Source organism: Neolamprologus multifasciatus, chromosome 12 (assembly GCF_963576455.1).
Source record: "Neolamprologus multifasciatus chromosome 12, fNeoMul1.2, whole genome shotgun sequence".
Lineage (NCBI taxonomy): Eukaryota > Metazoa > Chordata > Actinopteri > Cichliformes > Cichlidae > Neolamprologus > Neolamprologus multifasciatus.
Window position 1 is genome coordinate 34,608,706 of NC_140450.1, and position 23,878 is coordinate 34,632,583.

Consider the following 23,878-nt stretch of genomic DNA (forward strand, 5'->3'; position numbering starts at 1 on the left):
CGCAGCAAAAGACTCATTGCCCCGAAATGCAGAACTGACCAGTGGTCAATGCAAACAGTGCTGAAGCACCCCCAAAATGGGTTAAAATCTATATTGTATATTCACAGTTTAAACCAGATATTTACACTTTATGGAAAACACAAGAACATTTTTTTACTGTAAAACATCAATTTAGAGTAATTTTTTTTGTTTTAGATAAATAAATATTGAAATATCTTTTGAATGAGTTAAATGTCAGAATAAAGAGAGAGAGAGCTGTCTATTATTTATCACTTTCATCAAATTTAGGAGTACATATACACTAAGTTACGTGTTAATTAATAAGAAAACTGCAGACGATTCCATTCTGAGCTGAAGAAGCTTCTGATAGGTTAGTAGAGTCCATGTGAGTAAATTGGTGGCACAGCTGTGGATGCATATAAGGCAAAACACAGAGCCTGTTTCTGTGACATGGGAACATCAAGAGATGTCAACCAAAACACCAGGAAAAGAAATGTGGAGCTCCATAAGTGTGGCTCAAGTTTGAATACAATTTGGTGCCATTTACAATTAAGAAATACAGATTTTCTCTCTTTACTCTTAAAGTTAACAAATGTTTTTTATATTGATCAATCTAAACAAAAATAAACATTTAGTCTGATTTGATGTCACAATTAAAAAAAGTGTTTTTATTTGAAGAGTTTGTAAATATCTGGTTTCAACTGTATATTTGATGATGTTGGTGTTTGGCTTGATTGTCAGCACAGAGAGAGGGAGAGAGAGGGGGAGTGCTATTATCATCTAGTTCTGATTCTGGTTCTGTCTTGGTTAAGTCCTCAGTAGTCCTGATTTTGAACTGTTGTAGTCCTGTTTTAATTCCGGATCAGTTCTGGGTCTGGTTGAATTGGGGTTTAGTCCTCGTGTCTTGATACAGCTCTGAATTTGTTCTGCCTTGCTGCTTAATTAAAAAACTAGTTTAAGGTGTCCTGCACATGTGATATATTTTTTCCTATATGAAGTCATTCTTTTTTAAACAAAACTCAAAACACAGCCTAATAAATCTTTCAGTCATTTCTAACCCACATGCATACTACCCTTTAGGGCTAAGCTCCAGGTGTATAAAATGTCTGGCTCTGGTATACTCAACTCTGGGACACACAACGTAACGTTTGATAATGTGTCGTGTGCAAAAGCATCAGCTCTCAGAGCCGTGCTTGGTAGTGAATCAGAAGAATAGCCTCCCATTGAGCGAGAGCCGCTCCTCACTTAATTTCCTTTGGCTGCTCAGCTCACACAGTGGCTCAGCTATGCTCCAATCTCTCCATATTGTGGCCAATCACATGCGAGGATATAGGATAATATCATTATGTGAAAAACAGAGAGGGTGAGAGAGAGGAGGGCTGTGCGAGTGCGTCGCAAAAATACATAAATATGGCTGACACCCGTAAACGAAGCAGCATCTGGCTGCAGTTTAAAGACTTTTTTGTCTCGGTCTCGATACCCTCTGGTCTCGGTTTAGGCGTCTTGACTACAAGTCTGCTGCTATCACACTCTTTAATTCATCCACTTGGGTCAGATCCACAAATGTGGAACAGAATTAATCACACCACAATGCACCATGTACACCATGACATATATTTGCAGACATACTTGTCCTTTTATATGTATAGTTGTAGTTATATCTCTATATTTATCCTAATATTTATGTATCATAACTCTGTTTCCACACTCATTTTGTGTGAGTGCTTGATGCTTGTTGTATATTTGCTGCTATAACAACTCAATTACCCTCTGGGATTAATAAGGTTTCTCTGATTCTGATTGCACAAAGTGGACGGGATAGGAGGATGACTACCTTGTTCTTCCTCAACTTCACTTTAAATCAGTAACTATAGTTAGAACTTGGACACGACTGGAGGTTCCAACAGAATAATGATCCCAAACACAAATCATTTAACATTAAGCTTCTGCAATGGCTTCAAAGCTCCAACCTCAGCTGCATTGAAAAGTCGTGGACTGCTCTTCAAAGCCAAATCTGTGCCTCAAAAAGAGTGGTCAAATATCTGTTTTTGAAATTTTACCAGAAGCTTGTTAATGGCAACAAGAAGGGTTCGGTCGAGATGGACATTTAACCAAATATTAGTGGTTAACATTTGGTTAAATGTGAAACATTATTTGAGCATGTATGTGCAAAATGAATTACATTTGGGTAACCAATTCTTTTTTTTTGAAGTTATTAAAAATAGATGCTTTACAACCATTCCACCCTGTAAAAAGATTCATCTCCAGTATACTTCAATAAAGTAACCATCCAATGAACAGGTCACAAGAGTTGAAGTAAACATGTGCAGTTAGGGTGGGGATCGTGTTGAGCTGAATGTCAGGGGTTATTTGTGACAGAAGACTATCAGCTAGAGAGAAAGGAAAGGCTTACAAGGTGGTAGTGAGACCTGCTATGATATACAGTTTAGAGATGATGGAGTTACAAGATTAGAAATGAGTATCGAAGGAACAGCTCGGGTTGAGTGGGTTAAAGACAAAGCTAAAGAAGAAAGGTTGTACATGTCCAAACAATCTTAAAGGATAGGGTTGGTGTGATAGAAGAGTCTAGAGATGGGGTGAGAATTAGCCGGTCTCACTACCATCTTAAGCCTTTCCTGTAGTAATTCTTAAAGAGAGCAGCCAGAAGAAGATTCTAACTTGAATATTATTTTATAGTTTAAAAAGAGGTTTCAAGACATCTGTTGAGCAGTTAGTGGTTGAGCCCTTCCTGATTTTCTTGTTTGCCACATTTAAGATCATTAAACGAATGTAAATATTAGACAAAGATAACAAAGAAAAACAACTGGTTCATAATCTCAAGCTGAACCACAGTTGTCTTTTTTTACAGCAGAACAATGATCCAAAACACACCAGCGAGTCCACCTCTGAATGGCTCAAAAACCAAATGAAGGCTGGAGTGGCCAAAATCCCTCCACAGAACTGGAAAAGACTCATTGCCAGTTATTGCAGTTTAGGGGGCACACAGGGTCATGTTGGTTTTGAGTTTTCCCCCTTAATGTTAATTACATTCATTTGAAAACTGCATTTTGGGTTCACTTGTGTTATTTCAATTTATGTATTTATTTTGGGGGCATGGGTCAGACCTGCTCACCCACTGAGCTAAACTGAAACTAAACTAAATGTGTTTAATGATCTGAAATATGTAAATGTGACAAACATACATAAAAATATCAGTAAGGGGACAAACACTTTTTCACATCACTGTATATTAAGAATCATGAAACAAAAACAAACTTTGCAAAGTGTTTCCAAAAACCTTCAGTGGCACATGAAACTCCAGGTTTTTGGCAGCCAGTGATAACAAAAACAAAAAGCATTGGGACATGCTCATTCTGCATCAAACTCTACACTGCACTTAGGCAAAAAACACACAGATGGACTCTGTCAGGCTTTTAGCAGGAATATACAGTGGGGCAAAAAAGTATTTAGTCAGCCACCGATTGTGCAAGTTCCCCCACTTAAAATGATGACAGAGGTCAGTAATTTGCACCAGAGGTACACTTCAACTGTGAGAGACAGAATGTGAAAAAAAATCCATGAATTCACATGGTAGGATTTGTAAAGAATTTATTCGTAAATCAGGGTGGAAAATAAGTATTTGGTCACCTCAAACAAGGAAAATCCCTGGCTCTCACAGACCTGTAACGTCTTCTGTAAGAAGCTTTTCTGTCCCCCACTCGTTACCTGTATGAATGGCACCTGTTTGACCTCATCATCTGTATAAAAGACACCTGTCCACAGCCTCAACCAGTCAGACTCCAAACTCCGCCATGGCCAAGACCAAAGAGCTTTCGAAGGACACCAGGAAAAGAATTGTAGACCTGCACCAGACTGGGAAGAGTGAATCTACAATAGGCAAGCAGCTTGGTGTGAAAAAATCAACTGTGGGAGCAATCATCAGAAAATGGAAGACATACAAGACCACTGATAATCTCCCTCGATCTGGGGCTCCACGCAAGATCTCATCCCGTGGGGTCAAAATGATCATGAGAACGGTGAGCAAAGATCCCAGAACCACACGGGGGGACCTGGTGAATGACCTGCAGAGAGCTGGGACCAAAGTAACAAAGGTCACCATCAGTAACACACTACAACGGCAGGGAATCAAATCCCGCAGTGCCAGACGTGTTCCGCTGCTGAAGCCAGTGCATGTCCAGGCCCGTCTGAAGTTTGCCAGAGAGCACATGGATGATACAGCAGAGGATTGGGAGAATGTCATGTGGTCAGATGAAACCAAAGTAGAACTTTTTGGTATAAACTCAACTCGTCGTGTTTGGAGGAAGAAGAATACTGAGTTGCATCCCAAGAACACCATACCTACTGTGAAGCATGGGGGTGGAAACATCATGCTATGGGCTGTTTTTCTGCCAAGGGGACAGGACGACTGATCCGTGTTAAGGACAGAATGAATGGGGCCAAGTATCGTGAGATTTTGAGCCAAAACCTCCTTCCATCAGTGAGAACTTTGAAGATGAAACGAGGCTGGGTCTTCCAACATGACAATGATCCAAAACACACCGCCCGGGCAACAAAGGAGTGGCTCCGTAAGAAGCATTTGAAAGTCCTGGAGTGGCCTAGCCAGTCTCCAGACCTCAACCCCATAGAAAATCTGTGGCGGGAGTTGAAAGTCCGTGTTGCTCGGCGACAGCCCCAAAACATCACTGCTCTTGAGAAGATCTGCATGGAGGAATGGGCCAAAATACCAGCTACTGTGTGTGCAAACCTGGTAAAGACCTATAGTAAACGTTTGACCTCTGTTATTGCCAACAAAGGTTATGTTACAAAGTATTGAGTTGTATTTTTGTTATTGACCAAATACTTATTTTCCACCCTGATTTACGAATAAATTCTTTACAAATCCTACCATGTGAATTCATGGATTTTTTTTTCACATTCTGTCTCTCACAGTTGAAGTGTACCTCTGGTGCAAATTACTGACCTCTGTCATCATTTTAAGTGGGGGAACTTGCACAATCGGTGGCTGACTAAATACTTTTTTGCCCCACAAATGACCAGTTGGTGTAACTGTATTCCTTTAAAATGGGTCTTAAACATGCTTGAGTCTTACGTACGACACAGTTTATGGGTTTCACAGGTTTATTAGAATCCAAACAGTAGTTGGAGGTTTGAACAATAAATAAATGGGCTTTCAGCATGCTCACGTGATTCAACAAAGAAATATGAAGACAAATCAAAAGTGTTATTCATTATGAAGCCCAAATACAGCATCAGGTCACACCTGCCTTATCGTGGAACAACTAAAAGGCACATACAGAACCAACATATAATGTAGTGACATACATGCAGTAGTGAAAAAGAAGGAATACACAACCCCACTGGTCATTTACTTTTACGTCCTACAGCACAAGACATGAAAGTAAATAACAGATGGAGATCTGGCTGAACTCCACCCTATCATGTCCTCACAGAGCTACATGTAGACAGCTTACAAAAGGAACAGTGCTCGTTTAACACCATCACAAATCTGCAAACTGATTAAAAAGCATATTAAAACAAAACAAAACACTTTCCGAACAAAGCATTTCAAGAAGATAAGGCGACATCGTTTCATTTCAAATCCTACAGTTTAAATTTGGAATGACATCAAGCTAATTAAATTCTGGACTAGTTTTCAATTATTATATTATATTATATTATATGATAAAAAACTAACATGACATCACAGATGCTATTTAAGGCATTTTTAATAACCCACAATTTAAAACTAAATAGTGTACAACCAAGTAAAATGTAGCTTCTCTCCTTTCCTTCAACGTGCTAAAAGCATATCAAATCTGGTTTTTGGTGGTGACTTGCTGCAGAAAGGATTCCTCCTTTGATAACTGAAGACACGTGTTCACCGGGCAGCCACTTTGGATCACTTTATCAAAAAAATGATTTCTAAAAGCGTAAAGTAAAAATCCCCTCATTACACCAGGACACACCAGGTTTCATGTGCATTGTGAATGTCTTTCTTTCTTTTTTTAAACTTTTTAAAAAAATGGCAGGACTCTTATATTAGAAAGGCGGCAACATTACACATGAACTTCACCTCAACATATCAGTTAATTGTTAGTCGTTCCTGGTTTCTTCTTCTTCGTCCATCTCATGTGTTGCAGCTCGCGTTGTAAGAAGGAGGAGCCTCTGAAACACACACCATCAAACCAACTGGTTAATATATAAACACTGTTAAATACCACACTTTATATACTGCCACAAAACAAGGAGTACGAGCTAGGTCCTTGTATTCCAGTTGACTTTGTTCAATCAGATACACTCTTGTTTGGACCACATTAGTAGCTGTGGTTCTCCTGATGGATCAAATTACTGCACCTATTTTCAGAGCATGAAGCTAGTTGGGTAACTAGACTTTATCCTGCAACTGGACTTTCCTATATATGAATTTGTAGAGCCAATCAATCTCCTATTAATTTCCTTAAGAGTACTGCTGTGGGGAAGAGCTGCATTGATTCTGCAAAGAGCCACAACCCTGGGATTGCTGAGCAACACCACTAACACCTTGCAGTGACTGTATCCAGTGTTGGGAAGGTTACTTTTAAAATGTATTCCATTACAGATTACAGATTACATGCCCCAAAATGTATTCTGTAACGTATTCCGTTACGTTACTCAATGAGAGTAACGTATTCTGAATACTTTGGATTACTTAATATATTATCATGCTGTTTACAACTACATGAATGTACTATTGCTGTGATTTATTACTGTTACTGAAGGTCCGCGGCTCCGAACCGTAGTAAAGGGACCTCTGGCTAATACGGTGGGTTCTGTGTCGGCTCGTAGCTGAAAACTAGCTTTACTTTGTTGTCTGGGTCAACTTCGCTAGCAGAGACAGAGAGAGGCGTTGAAAGGCTGCTCCAACAGAACTTATTGTTTTTGGAGGAAAACACGAACACTGTGTACAGTCGAGTCTTAATAGCTTACTTACAACTTACAATGTAACCATGGCAACCGTAACACCGCCTGGAACAACAGAACGTAGCTGTCAAACAAAACCCAAACAGTCCTGACTGTTTGACCGCCACAATATGAAACAGGGAAGTACCGCCGTGTAATCCGTTTATTTCAACAAAGTAACTGTATTCTAAATACCACCTTTTTAAAACGGTAAGTGTAACGGAATACAGTTACTCATATTTTGTATTTTAAATACGTAACGGCGGTACATGTATTCCGTTACTCCCCAACACTGACTGTATCACACCAGAAACTTTTACTGAACTAAGTTGGGGTTCATGAGACCCTGTTGTTTCTGGTGAACAGGGATGAGCTGATGATACTTTACAATCAGTAAGCCATTGCATCCCACCAACATGAATTCCTGTTCCAAAGAATTCCATGCAGATTGATATTTTAAACTAGCTGCCATCATCATCATCATTTATTTATTTATATAGCACTTTAAAAACACACCTGGTAGACCATAGTGCTGTACAATACTAATATGCACATAGTAATAAAACCAGACATAGCAATAAAAATAAATAAATAAATAAAAATATCAGTTACCCACAGAGTTAAAAGACAGGGAATACAAATAGGTTTTTAATAAAGACTTAAAACTGGCACTGATGTAGCCTGTCTAATATGGAGAGGAAGGTTATTCCAAAGCATCGGCGCAGCAACAGAGAACGCTCGGTCTCCTCTAAGCTTCAGCCGTGACTTTGGCACCGAAAGCAGCAACTGCTCGGCTGACCGAGGGGAACGAGTGGGGACGTGGGGCTTCAACAAGTCAGACAAATAAACAGGTGCCAGACCATTTAGAGATTTAAAACCCAATAAAACGACTTTAAAACAGATCCTGAATTCAATTGGAAGCCAGTGTAAAGAGGCCAAAATCGGAGTGATGTGATGCCATACTGCACAAAGGTACAAAACATTCCTACAGACTATGACATAATATGAGGCATGGTGGAGGGATCATCATGGTTTGGGCTGCTTTGCTACCCAGTCTTTCAATCATTAAGGGAACAATAAATTCAAAATTGCAGCAAGAGGTTTTGAAGGCCCCAGAATATCCAGACCGGTTGCTGGTAAAATCATCATACAGCCATCTATTTATGCTTGCCATGACGGCACAGGTAGCCACTGTAGTATTCCCAAAAGATAAGCGTTGCTATTGAAACGTCCACATCAATGCTGATATAGGAGAAGAAATCAAAACTGGATGTCAGAGTCCTGCCTTAACCATTAGTGTTGCATCGAGTCCAAAGTCTAATAAGCAGCTACAGGAACCATTACTTAAGGGACTTCTAGGAGTAACTAAGGGTTCATTAAAGTTGTTGCAGTCAATACTGTGAGTAATTACTCAGCGATGAGGCTTGAACCATCGCTGAAGTTTTTGGTAACTAATTAAAAAGTAGAGTCTACTGATTTCTGGAGCAACAGTGGTAGATTGTGTGGCAACTGACCTTTTGGATAATCTGAAGTGCTGTAGTCTGGAGGCAGGATCTGTGGTGTTGCCACTGAAGTGGTCCCATTCAAAGAGGGGTAAAGACTTGTGGTCCCACTAAATTCAGGCCCGTTGGGTGCTGCAGCTGGTCCGACTGGCTGCTGGTTTTGAGGAAAAAAGAGGCCTGGTGCATAACTAAATGCATTGGGTGACACCAGTTGAGACTGCCGCTTGTTTTGGAAGTCCTCATTCATCAAGGCACCTCCCTCGGCTCCTGGGTGGTAATCAGCTGGAGGAGCGCTGGGGGAATTGCGGGAGGATCCCCTAGAGGGAGGGGCAAGACGAGGAGCAGGTTTTGGGGCTGGACGAGGGGGCAAGGTGGGCGAGGAGGCAGACATGGATGTGTCTAGTGTTGAGTCAGAGGCTGGCGTATCCTCAGTGGAAGGAGCAGATGCTTTTTTGGAAGGCCGTTGTTTTTTGTCTAACGAGACGTTCCCAATGTGGATGGGTAGAGTCAGCAAGACATCAGGAGACTTCAGACACACCTGGTTCATCAGCAGAACAAAAGAAGAATGTCGGTTGGTGGAATAGACTCTGATTTTCATTCTTTGTCAATATTAGTGGATGTAAATCTGCTTTGTCATTGGTCAAAAGCTTAAATCAGCACAAAGTCACATTTTTTTAGACTATGGGAGCTCTTGGCTCTTAGGGATTACTGGGAATTGTCACTGACCTGATTATTCAAAACCTTGGCTAAACATTGGGATCATCATTTAAACTGTACACACACACACACACACACACACACACACACACACACACACACACACACACACACACACACACACACACACACACACACACACACACACACACACACACACACACACACACACACTATAGGTTCTTGCAGCTATCCTCATGCTTACAGTATTGCACATACTAATAATTTTTCAGACAGGAAGCAAAGCAATACCAAGTATGTATCAGAGAAGAAATATGAACCTACTTTGACAAAATATTCGATCTTTATAAGCTCACAGCCAGCGAGGGAGGACTGAGGCAGGGGAGGAACAATGATCTGCTCCTTCCACTCCACCTCTTTGCCAGCTTTCACCACGCCTCCCTCCACCGCCGCTATTATTCTCACATCATGGGTCGGCTTCTTCGTCTCATAGGTTATTCTCTGAAAACATACGACTATGGATAGTCAGCAACTGTGATCAGTGTGTAGTGACTGCAAAATACAGCCCAAAGTCAGCGTGTGATCTCACTAATAGGCTTCTGGAAGAATGGTCAAAATTCTCATAAGCACACTTTTAAATATTGTAGAAAACCTTCCCAGAAGAATTGAAGCTGTAATAGCTACAAAGCCTAGGCCAACATCATATTAGAACCCTATTCATTAAGAATGGTATGCCAGTTAAGTTCATATGCATGCAAAGACAGATGAACAAATACTTTTGACATTCAATTAACTTATAGAAGAAAATGGCAGAAGGGCTAGTCCTGCTAAATGCGAGCAGGACTGCTAGCAGCTAGCAATAGTAAATTTAGAAACTTATTCCTATAGTGTCAGACTCAAGTTTGGTCTTCTGTTGGGTTTATCAAAGCAGCCATCATATTTAGAAGATATAGAAAATAAGTTTAAAACATGGATTGTAAATGTAAAAACATAACACTAAAAGTGAGAAACTAATACCAGAAGATAACCAGAGTTAAGGAGATATGTTCTAACCTGGATCAGACTGGCTGCCATGTTGCCGGTGCTCTTCCCAGATTGGTTGTGGATGTTGGCGGTCACCTGAATGACCTCTCCTGGTGTGTAACCCTTCATGTGCGTCTGAGCCCTCAACACTATTGTGCCAGTTTTCATCAACATGTAGTTGAACTGCTGAGTCACTGCGGATGAGCAGGTTCCCTATATGGGTCATGGCAAAAGACACTTTGAATAGTATAATTGACTTTAAATTAATTTGGTGAATCTAAATGCCAATAAGTACAAAACGAAGCAAATAACACTCAAACAGTTTCTTGTCTAGTTATTCAAAGGATTAGAATTAAAGTTCACACAAACGCAGAACTCTAGACCCCCCATTTATTGCCTTTAGTTGACATTTCAACTGCACACCTGCTCTTCATCAGACTCTACCTCCTCCTTGTCCCATTGGATGAGGAAGATGTGCGTGTTCTCTTGTGTTCTTTGTCCAGTTATCCAAAAATCTAAAGTTTGTGGATTAATTGGAACTATTTCTGATAAACAGCAACGTGTTAGGGTTGGTCCAAGCTCCAAATCAAAAACACTTGGCTGTTGTTTTGAACTCTGAAGACTAACTAACTCAATGTTTAGGACCAACCATTCAGGGACTGAATACAGACATACAGCTGTAATGTCTCACCCATATATCTGGCACTTCATTCAGGTTCAGAAGGCTTAGCAGGAAGAAAGCTTTCTCTGTGGTGTAGTCCTTGGAAAATCGTGGTGTGTCAATAAAAGCCCTCACTCTGTAAATGATCCTTCCATAGTTGCCTTCAAAAGACGTTGGAGCAGTGGCTGTGGGGAAGAAGTAAACTGTGTTAGTTTGTAGTTATACAGTAGTGTGAACTACAGTTGTTGTTTTTAAAAGAGTTACAGTTTTTGCAGAAAGAGTGAAGAGTACCCAAGAGCGGCCACAGTATTAGCGATCTGTCATTTTAGATTTAAATCCTTTTAATGTCTGGAAGGGATGTTTGAGTAACTCCTCTAAAATGTGTTAACCCTCAACTAACACACTTATTGAACATGAAGACTATAAAGACTTTTGTTGAAGGATGTAGGGACCAAAAGAAAACATTGTGAGAATAAATACAGATACCTCAGAACAAAGTAATTGTATTGCTGTGTTTAATTAACCGACATGTATAGCTGTGGTTTAAAACATTGTAAAAATGTAACCAACTCTGCTTTCTGTTTGTGTTTTTGTCTATAACAAAGTAGTACAGACATGGTTTCTGTCAACACTAACTCCAGTCCTTTAATGAATCTGTATAGTTCTGATACTGTGTGCATGAACCGTAATAACAGTAATATTGGTAGTAGCATAACTTGCAGGGAAAAAACTAACTACCAACTAGCACCAAACATTTGAAATAGCTTTCACTGGATTTGACTGACACAATCCAGGGAGTTTTTATGTCCCAGCCGCTGAACTGAATTTAAAGCTATAATCCATTCAGATTAATTCCAAAATAGCTGCTGAGTTTTGACACCTTTTCCCAAAAGAACTATGGTATTATTTTATAAAGTATAGAGCTCTTCTCTTTATTAACCTTCCAAATCTTGACAAATACAGAAACAAACAAACAAATAAACAAAAAGAAACTTCATAGGCACCTGCCAACTCTAGGAGTGAAAGCAAACAAGCTGAATGATTCATATCAGATTCACAAAAACTGGCTTGACTGGTTCTGAGTTTCTGTGATCCTAGCTACACGACAGAAAAGGCTTCTGTCTTGTCTGCATGTCATCTTGCAGACATGCACCTACACAATGACTAAACACTGTTGCCTGTGTTCTATTGTTGTTGTTCTATTGTGCGACAGCCAAAACAAATCAAGACAATGTATAGAAAGGAAGTCTAGTATTTTATTTCAGGCAACAGTTTTGGCACTGAATGAAAAGTTAACAAGTCTTCAAATGGTGATACTAAAATATTTCCTCATTATTCAACTGTCTTGTCATCTTTATGCACAGTTATCTTAAGAGTCCAGAACAATTAATGGTGTAATCAGGGAGTTCTCTCAAAGATTACATTGTTATGAGTCAGTGGAACAAACTGTATACTGCTGACGTCGCAGGAACCATTACAGGGATGGTGGTGGAAAGCATACACCAGTCTCTTCTGAGTTAGACACCATCATGGCAGCATGTATACGCTCTGCAATTTTGGCCCGTTCCAGAGAAAAGATGACTGACGGCTATAAGGGCCAAATTATCTGTTGTGCTGGCCCCAAAACGAGAACTGTTGCAACTGCCTTATCACTACTGATGGACAAAATTCTGATAGTGCCAAAGATTTAGAGTGACCTTATCTCACAGCGTCAGTGCTGCCCAGCATACCTATGTCAGTGACGCAAACAAGACTCATGACTACACTGTTGTTTTTCAAATGAACAACCCAAAGCCTTGCTGAAGATCAAATAGTCAGGCAAAAATGTAAAAACAGAAGAAGAAAAGCTAATAAAAGGAACAAATTTCTGAGCAGGTTGTGAACAAAGAATCAATTTGATCTCTTAACCACTTTATCTGGAGGTTAAACTAAAACCACCCCAACCATCATGAGAAATAACCCTTCACTAGTGGTGTGCGGATTGATATTGAAATATCGATTCTTCCAATACCAGAAATTTATGCTCCAAAATCCATTCTCATATTAAAATATCACCATTTTAGTACTTGGGGGTAAATTTGTAGTTTTTCATTAACAATAATCTTTTCTGGCATCGTTGTATTTTTACTCAGTTGTATACAGCATTTGTATTCTATTTTTTTCTTATTGTATATTTTATTCTATTTTATTTTACTGTATGTAGTATTTTATTGTATTCTATTCTGTACAGTTGTGTACTGCATTTATTCTTATTGTATTCTAATTTTTGCTTCATAACTTTTGCACTGTCCACTTCCTGCTGTGACAAAACAAATTTCCCACGTGTGGGACTAATAAAGGTTATCTTATCTTATCTTAACAGGAACACAGTGGAAAGAAACTAGATCATTGGGATCGTCGAAATTGGAAGGAACTACTTCCTCTTACGCATTTCACAGTCATGTGCGAAATACGGCTGAATAAATGTGTCGCAGCCCCTGGCGTGCGCACTCACAACAATGGCTGAGCGTAAACAAAGTCATGTGTGGACGTATTTTACCTCCACAAACTGCCAAGACGTGGTTTGTGATACATGTGGCAAGAAAGTGAGGTGCTGTGGCAACATTACTAATCCTCATCAAACATGTCAGAGTAAATCATATCACAGAATATGACGAGCGTATGTTGAGGCGAACTGACGAGACAACAAAAGCATGCATATTGTGTGTGTGTGTATACGCGCGCACACACATATTTGTTACATTTTGGGAGGAAAAGAAAACCAGTCCCATCCTCACAACATGCCAGAACATGTCAGACAGACTGGGAAATGCAAGGGGAAAATAAACACATGCAGAAATATCCCATCAACTTCACCTACCTGGTATGAGAAACTTGAAGGGAAATGTGTGCGTTCCCTCTTTCAGGGTACCTATTTGGGACACAAAGCACAAATAAAATCCTTCGATGGAAACAGTAACAGTTGCCCTGTTGTTTCCCAACAGTCAGATATGCCTCAAGGCTGCAGTGGAGAATGAGACGCTGTAATCTTCACATATTGTCACATGAACCAGTTACGTTTGCAAATTTGTCTCAATTATCACAACAAACCATCTCACAAGGAAGTATTTTGTGGACACTGGACATTTGCACACGGTTTTAATTAGCATTTGGAAGCACACCTTTGTCTGCCACTGAGGTCGTGCTGTTGAAGTACTGCTCCTCCGTCGTCCATGCTGTGTCATAGACCTTATTGGTGATGCCGCAGAAACCATTGCAGTTCACTTTGATAGCTGCAGATAAGAAAACACACAAGTTTAACTACAGACGATTCGTAGTAGCCACAGCAGGAAACACTTTTCGTAATCAGTGTGTTATTGATCTGTTTAATGGCATATTGCTCCAGATTTATACAACATCAATATGTGCAAAAGACCTGTAATAAACACCCTTCAGGAGAGTTTAGGATGCATTTTTTGATTTGAAAAATCGCTTAAGCCAACTAATGTTTTGTAACAAAAACAGACCAAAAACAAATTACTGGTCAAAAGTATAAAGATACTTGACTTTATACTGAAAACCATAAAATGCTTGCACCAGATTTTCACCAGATTAGGAAAGTGTTAAAGGCAGCCAAATATTCCACAACATTGTATTGTTCCTACAGTCTGTTGGCCGAAGTCTGAAGGTTATTTAACTAGTCTGAATGCTTTATTACTGTTTTAATGTAATCCTTCATTAACAGAAACAAAAGTAACCATTACATAAAATCCAGGTCCTACATTCTATGAACATAAAAAATACCCCAGCTTTACAGCTTCAATGTTAGCCACATTTGTTTCCATTTTGTTCATACATCATTACTTATTTAAGCAGTTTTGTGCAGTTGGTGCCTTTGGAGAACCATCGCGATTGAAAAATGATCTAACAAGTAATATGGTTTGTTAAAATAATGACTTACCAAGAAGTTTGTGCTTCAGCTTTTGTGATTAAAATTGTAGAATTGAGTTATGGTGTCTATTACTGAATGCCAATTAAATTTCACGTGTTTCAGCATTTGCTCAAAATAAAGACATCTACCTCTGAAAGAAGATACCAGCAACAATAATACCTGCTAATAATGTCCAGGACCTACAATGTGGTCATGTTTGTCCAGAAACTAAATGGTTGACATCAAGGTAAGAATGTCCATCTTAGTCCATCATCTAAGTCACATAAAATGTTCAAAATGTTCTCAAAATGTAACACATTTGAGTTAACAGCAACAGAAGAAAGCTTTGCTTTGTTGTCCAGGGACACACTGCTACAACGATGGCATCACATGAACAGAATGAAGAGCACAAACAACAAAACCTTTAACCTTTAACAGTCTCAAGAAATCCCAAAACAGAACAAAACATATGAAAAGTTGTTTGTGGGTTCTTCAATAAACTGGCTGTTTAAGTGAATAGTGGTGAGTGAAACTAAGATTTTTATTGCAGTGTTAATATTTTTCAGTGGCGCGTCTCATCACAGTACTTAAAATAGTTCAATATACCATTAGTATTTTAAACGGTCAAACTGTAGCATGTAGCATAAGAGATCTTGAGCTGACAGTCCGACCAGCTTTACCTGAAGAGGAATGTAAACAGACCAGCGGCCTCGCAAGCATTCAAAGTAACAAAACACAAAGAAGCCACTCAGCAGGTTGAGAGCGACAAAGAGTAGAAGAAACCTTTCCCTTGCAATCTGCATTCAAATGTGTTACCTTTTATTGTCCTTGTTGACACAGTTTGAGATGTTAAATATCCCAAATAAGAAGAAAGAATAAAGTGCATTCAGATGGATGAGATGTTGCTTTTAGAGCAATCTGGACAATGACACTCACTTTTCCTGTTTCAAGTTTCATTTTGGTCTTGATGACAGTCTTAAGTATGTTTTCCAGTGGATTAAAATGTACAGTCTGACTATACAACACTACAAAATAAACAAAACAACAGAACCAATTAGACACTGCTCAACCCCAGTGCATTACTGTAGAGGGTCCCTTCAGAGAGGGGGGGCCTTGACACAGAGTCAAAACTGGAATAAGGCAGCAAAGTGAGAGTATTTAGTACAGTCGCCTCACAAAAATGTTCCTGGTTAAAATCCTGGCTGGTGCTTTTCTTTGGGAACTGGTGCCTGTGTGGGTTTCCTCAAGTTACTTTTCACCAAAGCCAAGCATGTTAGGTTAATTAGTCATTTTACATTGAATATGAATGTCGGGTAGGTAAAGTGAGGTGTATAGAGTACAGTGCTGCAATAATGTATAATTAAACTTATTTTCTGAGCTAATCTTTCAACTTTTAACTAAATTTAAACTCTACGTAACATAAAAACAGTAAGAAATCTATGCTTATAAAGCTGAGCAGGACTGAGGAGTTGAACTAGGAATCATGTTAAATTATAAACTATCAAAACAGAATATTTACATAGACCAAATTACAGGTATTTTGTTGTAATTTAATGAAAGACCGTCAATTTTTTTTGTTTTGGATAGTTTGGGAAATTTGGATAAAACATTGACCCAAGTGTTACAAAACACAGAAGCACATTTCCCATTAGGCCTCATTAAACATTTCGCATTGAATCAGTGGAGCTGCACCGCGGTAAACGGCCAGTGAAAAATCATATGTAAGTTTTAGAACCACAAACACAGAAAACCACAGGATGGCTTTTCAACCTCGGAGCGATCTTCAAATAGGAGAAGTTGTTTCTAAAACCAGGTGTAGGAACAGTGTAGGAATTGCGACTCGTTACCAAATCACCTCACTTCCTCGTTTCTCGAGGTCGACGTTTTCCCACCTGCTGAGCGCAGATGGCTCTTACCTTTACACTGCAGCGGTTGGTCCAGTTTTACTGTCACGGTTCCAGAGATGGACTCTCCCGGACTGTACACGTCTTTGTTTTTCTCAAAGGCAATCGTAAACTCCTGAAGCTTTCCCATTTTCTCTCCCGACGCAATGCGAAACAAGACTGAAAATCACCTGTGCGTAAAGACGACAGCGCTCACTTTTACCTCCTCGTCCCCACCCCTTTTAGTGACGTCATGTTCACCGGACAAACATTACATAAAAGACTGCTTTTTCAGGCGTATTATTAACGAAGTTGTTTCTTAGCATAAAACAAGTAAAGTTTTCCAAATGTTTCATTTTCTTTGCCTTAAAATATCTACATGCATAAAAACCCCATTACACTTACCTGCAGCACTCACAGCCTCTGTATCCTCATCGTAGATCAACTCCCAGAACTTAATGGCTGAAGGAGATCGACCGCCTCACAACCATTAGCAATTCCAGAGTGTTTTCCCCAGAAACTGGGAAGCAGAATTGACGAAGAGTATCTACACACCACATACACCATCAGACCAACTGGTGAGCACTTAAACACTGTTAAATTAGGGATTACTTTATTAATCCCTCGGGTGCGGTTCCTCCGGGAAATTCAGTGGTGTCATTAAAATGACACTTTTTACATTAACACAGCTGAATGAAGCACGAGCCAGCTGAGGGGCAACTGTCACATTTAAGATATTTAAGTATTCTCGGTGATATTAAGGTTAGCAGAAGCAAAATTAAACCATCAAACCAACAATATTTTCTCCAGACTGTTTTTTTCTTATTAATTAACGTCACTCAGCTGCATCCCCAGAAGGTTTGGTGGCTTTCTATAACAGGTTAATATCAAATGAGCTTAGCTGCATTTGGATGAAGCTTATTAATAAAACCATGAGGTTGTATTACTGCATACTTACCTTGTTCTTATGTTAAAACAGTTAGTTAAGTATGTCAAAGACAATTAATTATCAATGACACCAACACTGTCTTTAGATAGTGACATATATATGTATGCAATGTAGTATAATGTGCTGATGTCATTAGGGAGTGCTCTTGCAGGTTACATTCTTATGACTTAATGGAACAAAGTAACAGCTGCTGGGTTGCATTAGGAACTGTTTCTAAACCTGTTCTTGTTTTCAGTGGTGAAAAATAGGGTGACAGATGAGGTTAGACTTCGATGCTTGCATACAACATTTGTAATTTGGAAATGGAAAAAGTATGCACTGCAGAGAAGGGAAATCTAGTAGGTAGTAAGACAGATCAGAATCAGAATACTTTAATAATCCCTAAGGAAATTATGTATTCAGATTACCCAACCCTCATCCCCAATCAGTCGTGGCAGATGGCTCAGGCTCAGCCTGATAGAGAAGAGAGTGTATGAGACAAGTGTTGGGGAAAATTGTGACAGAGGGATTGCAAAAAGAGTGAAAGGGAACATTTACAAACTAGTGAGACCTTTCTCCAACAGTTGGCTGACCTCTCCTTTAGTGATAGGATGAAGAGGACAGTCATTCAAATGGGCACAGAAGAGAGCCACTAGCCCTCCACATCAAAAAGAGCCAGTCGAGGCAGTTTGAGCATCTGACTAGGATGCCTCCAAGGTTCGTCCTGGGTGAGGTATTCTGGGCATGTCCTACTGGGGGGAAAGATATTAATAGACTTGTCTTTTTCACCTCTGATATTTGTTTTTGGGCTGCTTACAAGACAGGTAGACTTACCTGGTGAAGAGGTTTAACCAAAACATCTTTAACCAAACCATATTGCTCAGACAAGGAGGAGAGAGAGGTGTCGTTTGGTCTTGCTTCCCCCGAGCTATCCAGGGAGCACAGCCGTTTATTAGCATTCAACAACAACGACGCAACAGCGCTCTCTCACCCCACACAGAAAAACATAGCCGCAGAGAGAGCGCGTCACGTGGTAACCGTGGCAACATAACGCTGACGCCTGAAACAACAGAATACAGCTGCCAAATAAAACCCAAACAGCCCTGACCCGCTACATAGCCCCCACCTAAGGGGTCAGTCATCCCGACAACCCCATTACCCAACACAAAGTCCAGCAAATGCCCCCTGCCAGTGACTGCACAGCTTGGAGGACACTCATCTCGTAAGGACAGGGCAGTACACCCAAACCTTGTCACCAAGCACAAAAGCTCCCCCACTGGCACCTGGTATCATAGGCCCTCTTCTGTCGTACTCCGGCGCCGGCCTAGGCCTGGCAGGTGTAGTTATGAACCACCTGCAGCTGCTCCCTCAGCCTCCTGTAGTAGTCCACCTCTGGCTCACCATCAATCTCCGGCTCGGGTGGGGGACCCGAACACCAAGGCATCACTGCACGCTGTCGGAGGCTCGGCATGTCGGTCAACAGAGGCAGCCCACGAAGCATTGTCCTAGCGTCTGTCATGAGAGCACTTCACTCTCAGGCTGCTGGCTTGCTTGTGGTTCTCATTGTATTTAAAAGTAGTGTGGGAGGCAGAGCCTTCAGCTTTCAGGCCCTCTTCTGTTGAATCAGCTCCCAGTTTGGGCCTTGGGCCCCTGCCCTTGGCCCTCGTCAGGTTGGCTAGCCTCTGGTGTGATTGCCTATTGCGTCTGGCTCACTGGGACGCTTGCCCTTTTGGCCGTGGGCCATGTGGAGCCTCCCTCCTTCTCTTGCCTCTGAGATGTGTGGGCTCAGGTCTTCAGGTACCCTTGGGGACTGTGGATGCTTTGAATCTCCTGTATACTTCGTTGGCTTCCCACCTTTATTATCAATTGATTGTTGATCTGTGTTCCTGTGCTCATATTTTTCTGTTGAAGGTGCTGTTTGCTTTTTCTTCCTTCCTTTCTTTCTTTCTCTGTTTTGTTCTTACAGGTACAGCAGTTGGCGATACATCATGCTTTTGTATTAGTGCTCTTTCCTTTTTTTAATATTTTCTACTATTTTCTCTTATCTTCAATTTTTTTATTGTCTTCCCTGTCAGCTTAGACATCGTCATACTACACATTTTGTGTAGAAATGAATGAATAAACAGATAAAAGTAACATTCAAACTCAAGGAGCCCATAGAGCTCATAAAAAGCAAAAATGTCTTTGGCACAACATCGCATCAGGTCATCATTCTCATTGCATAAGGTGCCAGACAAGTTTGAAAAATACACATACTGATAGAAGAGAGAGAGAGAGCAAAAGAGAGAAATGGGTGAACTGGAACAGGAGGACTGGGAGACCATGACACTTGTTGGTGGAACACCACTAGAAAAAATCTAGTATCTAGTGTGTTGGTTAAATCTTTGATGCAGGCCTGTATGCTGAAATGCGTTGGAGTTTTAGTTTAAGTTGAACTATGCAATGAGAATCCCTCATTGGGCACCTTTTAAAAAAAAGAAAAAAAAATTGAATGGCTTGGAGGGTTTTTTTTTAAATTTTATTTTAAAGCCCAACTTTATTTATGTAGGATACTGTTTTATTATGAATCAAATTTTAGCTGCAAATATTTCTTCAATTGCTTCACATTCCTGTGGCAAAGGTGTGGCTCTGCTGAAGAGGAGGTGCAGTGTGTTTGGCAAAAGACAATCTCCAGACATTCTTTCATGAGGTGGAGGCTCGACAGCGGTTTGGACCCAAAACAGACTAAAAAAAAAAGCTCTCCAAGTAACACTTAAATATTAAATAAAATCCAATTGTGAAGCTGAACTTTAAATGGGTGGGCAAGGGGGCAGGGGGGTGTAGAAAACGATGTGCCAGGAGTCAGGTGTTCTCGCCGGGTCTAGTGAGCCTCGACCTCCCGGTCAGCTATTGAGCTGGTGGGTAACAGACATCTCTGAAAATGTCAGAGTAGAACAATGATACAAAGATAATCAAAGTTAGAAAAACCCAAAGCCTCCCAAAAATTCAAAATCCATGGCAGCCCTTCATTGCTTGATTAATGAAATAGAATTTGGGAGTCCTGCATCTCTGAACTGATTTGCAATAATCAGATAAATTCCACTTTTTTGAACAGCAGCTTAATCAGCTCTGAGTAGGTCTCCACTGCAGTGTCCCTTCACCTTTAGTAAAGGCTGTGAATACATTTTATTTTAATATGAATTTCAAGGAAACGTTCTTCACTTTATTTTGTATTTCATTTTTGAAAATCTCTTTTAAATTTCTGAATTCGAAGATATTTTATATTAAAAATGTTAAATGATGTTTCTGTTGAGAGTCGAATCTTCTTTTTATTCTGTTAATCCTTTCCATTATGCCAGTTTGGGTCTCATCCTCAACAGTCCTCTATCTTTCAATTCACACATTAATAATGTCACTCAGTCTGCATATTTTCAATTGTGCAACATTAATCGTCTCCGTCCTTTTCTCACTCCACATGCCACTGCCATTCGTGTCCACAGCCTTGTTACTTCCTGGACCGATTACTGTAATTCACGTCTTTTTAGTCTTACTCAAAAATCGATCCACAAGCTCCAACACGTCCAGAACTCTGCTGCCCGTATCATCACCAGGACCACTTCTATCCACCACATCACTCCTGTCCTGCAGCAGCTTCATTGGCTCATGGTCAAATATCGCATCGATTTCAAAATACTCTTCTACATATTTAAGACTATTCATCATCTCCCCCCTCCATATCTCTCTGGTCTGGTTCAGATCACCATCCCATCTCGGTGTCTCAGAGCTTCTTCTTCTCTTTCTCTCTCTGTCCCCTCTCCCCGTCTTGCCACCATGGGGAGCTGGGAATTCAGCTGCTCTGCTCCTCGACTCTGGAATTCCCTACTTCCTGATTTAAGAAATATCACTTCCTTCTCTCTCTTTAAGTCCAGACTCAAAACTCACATGTTCAAAATAGCTTATTCCACATAACCTCTCCAGGTTTTAGTTTTCTGTCTGTCTCTCCTCTCTTGTCTCCCTGTGCTGTTTGACTGTGACTGTGTACACTATCAGAAGTATCATGTCGAAGAGGAGGCAATTGATCCAAAACCTCAGTAAACTAAAAATGAAACTGCATCTTATTGATTTATTGCAAAAGGAATCGGGAAGTAAAAGTTATCAAGCCTTGTACTGCTGTGGTGAGCACTGCAGACGTTTCATAGGTATTTTTGACATGAAGAAAGAAAATGTTCTCAATTACGGAAACAGCCAGAGGGTTTATTTATGTTTGAGGTGTGATTTACGTGTGTGGCTGTTAATAAAGTTGGCGCTCTCTCAGGGGCGTGAGCGTTCATCCAAAATGGCAGAAGGCTGATGTGTTTATTTCTCCCCAAGTATCGTTGGTGCAGTTTACCATGTACATCAGATTTTCCTGCACATCCTCATACTTCTGCTAACAGGTTTTGGACCCAGAAAGCTAAGAACCTTTCTAAAAGAGTTCATGTGTTTTTGCCACATAGAGAGAAATGTCGCAATGTACAGCGCGCTTGGTGAGGATCAGCATACCATAGCGCCATGAGCCGACGAGCCGCTGAGTCAAATAGCCGTTGGTCTGGGCTAGTTTTTGATGGAGTAACTATGGCAGACAAAGCTTTTGGGCCACCTTCATTTGCAAGGACTAAAAGACATTATTTTGAAGCAGCCCTACCTGACGCGGAGGGAGAAGACAGAGCAAGGAGCAGAGGCCTACGCGGAGCTGATCCAGTTTCTGGGTGATAAAAGTTTGTCTTTTGTTATGCGAGAAGCTGCAGATGATGGACAGATGATGGAAGGCGCTGGGCATTCTAAAAAAACTATTATGCAAGTAAAGGGACTTCGCTCCAAAAGTCCAGCAGTGAGATTGTGACTGAGTATGTGATACGATCAGAGACAGCTATCACAGCCCTGAGAAATGCTGGAGAAACATTGAGTGATTGGTAACAATGGTTTTGAAGGGCCTGCCAGAATCATTCAAACCTTTTGCTGAATTCAAAACTAAACTGCGAAGCTACGAAGACACAGAAAATGTGCGCTGCAGCATCAGATGACAACGTCATGAAAACACGTGCACGACCGAGTGACAAACCCATGTTTGACCATTCGAATGACCGGGGAGCCGGTGTTGATTGATTGGAAATCACTTTTTGGCAGGCAATGTTTCTGTGTATTTTTTTTATGTGTAATATCTTTACGTATGTTGGTAAATAGACTTCGGTGAACAGCGTTTACAAAGGGGTTATATATAGAATTAAAATATTATCTGTTATCTTTCCAACTCTGTGTTATTGTGCTTGCATTATAACCAATCCGCTCCTTTATCCCCACTTAAAACATTTTTACTGAACTATTGTAATATTTCCTCTTGGCCATCTTACTCTTACAAAAGACATTTTTAATGTTAATGAGATTTTTTTCATTGCATAAATAAAGGTTATATAAAAGTCGCTGCCAAAAACTGATCGCAGCTTCTACCTTGTTACACAAATGTTGTTTGTGGCTCAAGATAACTTTATGTCATCCATGAAGGATGCATTTGACACGTTTCACATATTACAGCCCAACAAGTTACTTATAACAGTTTAAATACGAGCAATCGGTTTTTGAGATGATGAGATAGCCTTCATTTGTCAGTTGCAGGTCTTTTGCCCACAACCGAGATGACAGACCTTGCCGACCGTACATACAATACAAACATCACATTGGGGAGACAGGTCAGGCTGGTAGCGAGGAAAAAAACATCGAAATGTGTAACACAAAAGGATAATACAGGAATGCACAGATATCAACACACCATAGCACAATAAACACAGACAGCAACATGGGAAAGAGTTCCAGTGTGACCATCTGATCTGGGACCGCTGCAATCTTTCGACTGCGCCTCCAACTGACCCGATGTCCACATCAGAGGGGAGGTAAGCGTTGGAGGTGGCGTTGGATCCGGGGTAGGGAGGGTGATGCGTCGGTGAGTGCTTATCAGTATATGTATGTGTGTGCGTGTCCATAGTTCAGCTGAGACAGTGCCCTTCGCCCTGCCAGGCTAAGTAAACAGTCGTCCAGCCAACCCAGGTGGGCTTGTAGGGAATGGGAAGGAACGGACTCAACAAAGTCGTTATCAGGGAGTTTTTGTTCGGCTCCAGCCTTGAGCCCACAGCTGGTGCCGAAGGGGAAGCCGGATTTTGGTTTTTGGCAAATACCGGAAATCACTTTTTGGCAGACAATCACTTTTTGGCACAACACCGGCAACAGAGACTTGGTGTGTTTCAGATGCAAACTAAAGGGACACAAAGCCAGGATGTGTCAGTGCAAGCAGTGGTGTAGATGGTGTAAAACCACTTACTG

General features: G+C 40.6%; 1 protein-coding gene across 1 annotated transcript; it reads right to left on the reverse strand.

The window, feature by feature from the left end:
- Nucleotides 1-5,121: 5,121 nt before the first annotated feature.
- On the reverse strand, nt 5,122-16,835 carry arrdc1a (arrestin domain containing 1a). The gene is made up of 8 exons (XM_085180632.1): nt 16,651-16,835; nt 13,986-14,096; nt 13,685-13,735; nt 10,855-11,009; nt 10,194-10,376; nt 9,465-9,641; nt 8,475-9,000; nt 5,122-6,186 (listed from the first exon to the last, which is right to left on the reverse strand). Exons 1-8 carry the CDS (start codon nt 16,766-16,768, stop codon nt 6,149-6,151), a joined length of 1,359 nt encoding a protein of 452 aa, XP_085036758.1. The 5' UTR covers nt 16,769-16,835; the 3' UTR covers nt 5,122-6,148.
- Between the last annotated feature and the right edge of the window lie 7,043 nt (nt 16,836-23,878).

Coding starts and splice junctions, on each gene's coding strand:
- arrdc1a (XM_085180632.1), bottom strand. CDS start 16,768: ATGGGAAAGCTTCAGGAGTTTACGATTGCCTTTGAGAAAAACAAAGAC. Junction 11,010..13,684: donor CTTCAAGTTTCTCATACCAG/GTAGGTGAAGTT, acceptor TCTTCCCCACAG/CCACTGCTCCAACGTCTTTT. Junction 9,001..9,464: donor AGATCGAATATTTTGTCAAA/GTAGGTTCATAT, acceptor CTGATGAACCAG/GTGTGTCTGAAGTCTCCTGA.